Genomic DNA, 5371 nt, shown 5'->3' on the forward strand with positions numbered 1-5371 from the left:
TTTCTTATTCGTGTTATTTGTATTCTCTCCCTCAGGTGGTTAACTTTTACAATCAGCAGCTCCTCAGTTGCTCACAGCAAATTCCACCATGGAGTTTACAAAGACTTATGGGTAGAAAAACCACACTAAGAAATTTACTATGTCGTATTAACCCATGATAAACTCAATAAAAGTTGCAAAAGACCTTTTTGCAGAACTTTGTTGTTAGCTGCCATCGAGTTGGCTCTGACGCATAGCGACCCTGTGTACAACAGAACAAAACACTACCCAGTCCTGCACCAGCCTCACAATCCTTGCTATGGTTGAGCCCATCATTGCAGCCACTGTGTCGATCCATCTCTTTGAGGGTCTTCCCCTTTTCTGCTGACCCTCTACTTTATCAAGCATGATATCCTTCGCCAGAGAATGGTCCCTTTTGACAACATCACCAAAGTAGGTGAGACCAAGTTTCACCATCCTTGCTTCCAGGGAGCATTCTGGCTGCAGTTCATGCAGGACAGATTTCTTCATTTTTCTGGCAGTCCATGGTATTTTTTATATTCTTCACCAGCACCATAATTCAAAAACATCAACTTTTCTTTGATCTTTCTTATTAATTGTCCAGCTTTCACATACATATGAGGTGACTGAAAATAATATGGTATGGGCAGAACTTTATAAAATATTAAATCATTAAAAATGAAGGGAAAAGAACTACAACAAAGTATGTGACTAGCACATATCACTAAGGAAAAGGAAGACACAGAGGTACAGATAATAAAGGCTAATACTATTGCATACACAATACTGCATAATCAGTAACAGCAATACTAATCTATGGGTGGATACATAGGTAGACAAGTATGGAAAAAATTACTAAATAATTGGAAATGTATACTTTATTTCTCAATTGGAGAAGTTGGAGAAGTCAACATTATAACCACTTAATTCTACCAAAAAATAATTAAATTTAATCTCACTCAAAATTCTTATTTTTTTTAAATGAAACTATCCAGCTGATTCAAAATTCATTTGTAAGAATAGCTTGCAATTGTATTAAAGACTGTTTTAAAAAGGAACAAAGATAGATATGGTTTTCTTACCAGATTTGAAAACATTATAAAGCTATAGTAATTAAAAGGTGTGTTACTGGTGCAGGAAAAAACTGTGGAATAGAAAAATGTCCAGAGACAGAGCCATGTCTATATGAAATCTTTGAAAGTCCTCTTGTTCTCTTGCTAATGGCTTTCTATTATTTCTGAGATTAAAAGATCTTAGTGTCAAAGAAGAGTAGATAAAGTTATTAGTACATTTGCAAAAGTAATAAAGTTACCTTAAATTATTCTTTCTTATACTTACACTGATACATTGGAAATTTTTATCCTTTTTCAGATGTTGATTTTCATAGAAAAAATAAGAACATAACCACTCTTTTAAATTAAAGGAAGATCTTATCACTTGTACCGAAAATAATATCTCTCAAGTAAGAGCATTTTAATCACTCTAATGGCTACATTTTCTTATCTTAGGGATTGCAGTTATGGGTCCTCCTGGCCCCCCTGGCTTTCCTGGAGAAAGGGGCCAGAAAGGTGATGAGGGTCCACCCGGAATATCCATTCCTGGATCTCCTGGACTTGATGGACAGCCTGGTGCACCTGGCCTTCCAGGGCCTCCTGGCCCTCCTGGCCCTCACATCCCTCCTAGTAAGCTATATGTTATCTCCCACTAAGGTCTAGAGTCATTTTCATTTATTTCTTTTATAAGTAAATCTATCTGAGGATTGGCATCATACTTTTTGTATTTGATATCTAAGAGATTATTCTGGTGCTCTACTTTTGGATTTTTGGTGAATCTTTGATGTTTAAATTGGTTCTTCAAATAACGTTTATTACCATGGATAGTCTACCTTCCCTTTGCTTATAGATAGGTAGTTGTATTTCTGCAAAGAGGTAACTGAAAATAAATTCTTTTTTATTCTAGCCTACCAAGCTTTCTATCAGTCTTTTAGATATTTCACAACAATTAACTTATTATCCTTTCCTTCTTGACTTCAGGTGGTGAGATATGTGAAGCAGGCCCTCCAGGCCCTCCAGGATCTCCGGGTGATAGAGGATTCCAAGGAGAACAAGGACTGAAAGGTTTGATCCCCAGCCATATTCATTCCTTCATAATTTCAAATTATTGGCAAATTATCCTTTTATCCTTAATCCTGCCTCACCCACTGACTCCTATAGTCATACCTCAAGACCATCTCAGTACCATTAGGGCACATTTCCATAATTTTGATTTTATCAATCCCATTTTCTACCCACTGTCTTCTATCTTTCTAGCTGACTACTTCTAATAAATCTGACTCCAAAATGACTTCAACCCTACTGAGACATACCAACTTTAATTATCTTTGACATCCTTTCTTCCCACTTAAACCAACTTTCATTTCATGACCAGTCATTGTAACATGCATACACTCTTGACTCTGCCTTTTTTGTCATTTCATTATACTCGGAAGCAAAATCATAGTCCTGGGTAATTCCGATTTCCACCTCTTCTGAGCTTGCTCCTTCTCTTCTCTCTTGAAACTTCTAGCACCTCCTCCCCCATTCTCATTTTAAGCAGCTGTTCTTGCTTCATCCTTCATTGACCAATTGAAGCAATGAGAAGAGAATTTTCATAGATTGTCATCACATTCACCCCCACCTACTTGTATCTGTGCCTAGGTACTCTGCTTTCCTACCTATTTCTGTTCCCATCTAAAGCCAATTCCTCTATTTGTACAATAGATTCCATTCCCTCTGATTCCCCCAAGGACTTTGTTCCAGAAATTCTTGCCTTTCCCACATGATCAATTTTTTCCTTTCTACTGGATCATTTTCAGCAGCATACACATACACTTTTTTTCACCCATTGTAAAAAAACACCTTACATGATACCACTTCCTCTGCCAGATGCAGCTCTATTTCTTCACTTCCATTTGCAGTAAAACTCTTTAAGAATTTTCTCTTCAAAGCTACACAGACCCTCTTCAACAAATAAAAGAGAAATCAATTGACAGAGATATAGGAGATAATCCTGGAGCCCTGAGCTTTGAAAGGAAGTACATAGAAGTGGGTTAGGCACCAACTAATGGGAAAAACTGAACGAAAACAGTGAGTACAGAGATGGACAGAGCTGCGGACTGTCAGCTACTCTGATGGCACCAACAGCCTGAATATTTCCAAGTGGTATTGGGACCTGAGAATTGACCTAAAGATCAGCACTGGTCGCCAAGGGCTGCAGGGAAGACTGGGCCAGTGGCCGATGACCAGGAAGGGAAAGAGCAAGGAGGGAGACAACCTGAGCTGTGGACTTTTGGCAGTCCAGAGGATGCAGCCATTTTTATTGTTTACAAGTGGTGGACATTTTGGATATTTAAAGTGACCAAGGGGGTAGCCATTTGGAATGTTTGCAAGAGGCGGCCATTTTTTGTTTGTTTGTTTGTTTTCAGGATTACTATGATTTTATTTTATTTTAAACAGTTGCCATTAGAGAATAGTTTGCTGGGGTGTCTTTTGTGTGTGTGTGTGTGTGTGTGTGTGTGCTTTAGGTGCAAATTTACAGAACAGAGTTTGTTTTACATTCAACATTTCGTCTACATTTGGTTTCATTCCCCAATTACCATCCCCAACCCCAACCCACTCTCCTCTTCCCTCTCCCAGTATTCCCTCCCCCTGTGCCCCTTATAGGTATGCACTCCTGTGTGTCCTGCATTTCCTCCATGCAAATGTTGCCCCTCTGGTGCCCCATGGTCGATTGCCCCAAGGGATGCATCTCCATAGAGTATGCGGGCGTGTCACCCTGGATTGAGCGGTCTTTTGTGTATATCTTGTTTACTATTGGGCTGAGAGTCAGCCCCTGGGAGTGAATTTTATTCCTGAAGTTTATCCCAGGGCCATGATATTGGGGGTCCCACCAGACTCCATCCGACCAGTAATTCTGGTCAATATTGTGTTTGGGGATTTTGTTCCACATTTTTCCTCCCACTCTATCCAGGATCTCCAGTTTTGATCCTTTCCCGAGTGCTTGGTGTTGGTAGCCGGGTGCCATCTAGCTCTTCTGGTCTCGAGGGCCATCACGTTCTAGGGCTGATTGCTTCCAAATGCCCTTGGTTTTTTGCACCCTTCTTCTCTTCCTACGACAGGAGACTGTTAGCTTCATCTTAGATGGCCACTTGAAGGCTTTTAAGACCCCAGTTGCTACTTACCAATGTAGGTTGTGGAACAATATTTTTATGTATATTATTGTGCCAGTTGAGTCTGGTGTCCCCCAATACTATGGTCCCGAGTCAGTAGATCCATTGGATCTCTCCCCCACAGTGTCTGGCTCTCTGTGAGAGATTGCTCTATGTCTGTCTTTTGTTGTTTCTGTAAGGATTGCGGGTATTTTGTATCACTGGTCTGGTGGTGGAGTGCCTAAGGCATTTGACAGGTAAACAGAAGGCTGGTGGTTCAAACTCACCAGCCAGTCCTTGGAAGAAAGGTTGGGCAATCTACTTCCGTAGTGATACTGCCACGGAAGCCTAAGGAGGGGTCTCTATGAGTCGGATCTGACTTGATGGCAGTGAGTTTAATGTTTGGTTTTAGTTTTGGTATCTGTGCAAGATTAGCCTCAGCTGAATCTATCCCTGGTCTAGAGTATAATCTTGTTCACTGACCCTCATCTGACCTTCTCAGATGTTTATGTTTATTTGTAGCCTGGTGTTTGGTGTTCATGGTAATGCAATATTGTGGATATACTGATATTAGCCTCTGTCATCTATATCTTACATGCATAATTTGGTGTCCTCCCTTTCCCTGATGTTACCATAGTGGTCACAGACTCTTTCTATACCATCCCTGCCCTTGCCCACCTCAGTGTGTGGCCACCAACTAGCCTGAAATTATTCCCTCCACTTTACGCCCCACCCCAGTAACATACAAAGTGAGTTTCCTTCCTTAAGCAAACCCTTCTTTGTCTTTTCACACTAATGGGGTCACACAATATTCGTCCTTCTGTGACTGACTTATTTCACTCAGCATAATGTCCTCCAGGTTCATCCTCATTGTGGGATGATTCACATATACTTCATTATTATGAGTGTGAACCAGCAGCATAGTATTCCATAGTGTGAATGTACCATAATTTGGTTATCCATTCATCTGTTGATGAGCATTTAGGTCATTTCCATCTCTTTGCTATAGTGAATTGGGCTGTGATGAACATGGGTGTGCATATGTCTGTTCATGTCCTCTCTCTCACCTCTTTAGGATATATTCCTGGTAATGGAATTTCTGGGTCAAATGGTATTTCTATTTTCAGTTTTTTAACCATTTGCCACAATGGTTGTACTATTTTACAGTCCCACCAGCAGTGTATG

At 40.3% G+C, this 5371-nt stretch overlaps 1 protein-coding gene across 1 annotated transcript in view; it reads left to right on the forward strand.

Annotated features, from left to right (window-relative positions):
• Positions 1 to 5371, forward strand: part of COL4A5 (collagen type IV alpha 5 chain) — a 439164-nt gene that overhangs the window by 275949 nt on the left and 157844 nt on the right. The window contains exons 19-20 of the mRNA XM_007952435.2: positions 1509 to 1682; positions 2034 to 2117. Coding sequence (XP_007950626.1) covers positions 1509 to 1682; positions 2034 to 2117 — 258 coding nt within the window. The remainder of the gene's footprint in view (positions 1 to 1508; positions 1683 to 2033; positions 2118 to 5371) is intronic.

The sequence above is a fragment of the Orycteropus afer genome, unplaced genomic scaffold (genome assembly GCF_000298275.1).
Source record: "Orycteropus afer afer isolate SDZICR_OR568_19922 unplaced genomic scaffold, OryAfe1.0 scaffold00336, whole genome shotgun sequence".
Lineage (NCBI taxonomy): Eukaryota > Metazoa > Chordata > Mammalia > Tubulidentata > Orycteropodidae > Orycteropus > Orycteropus afer.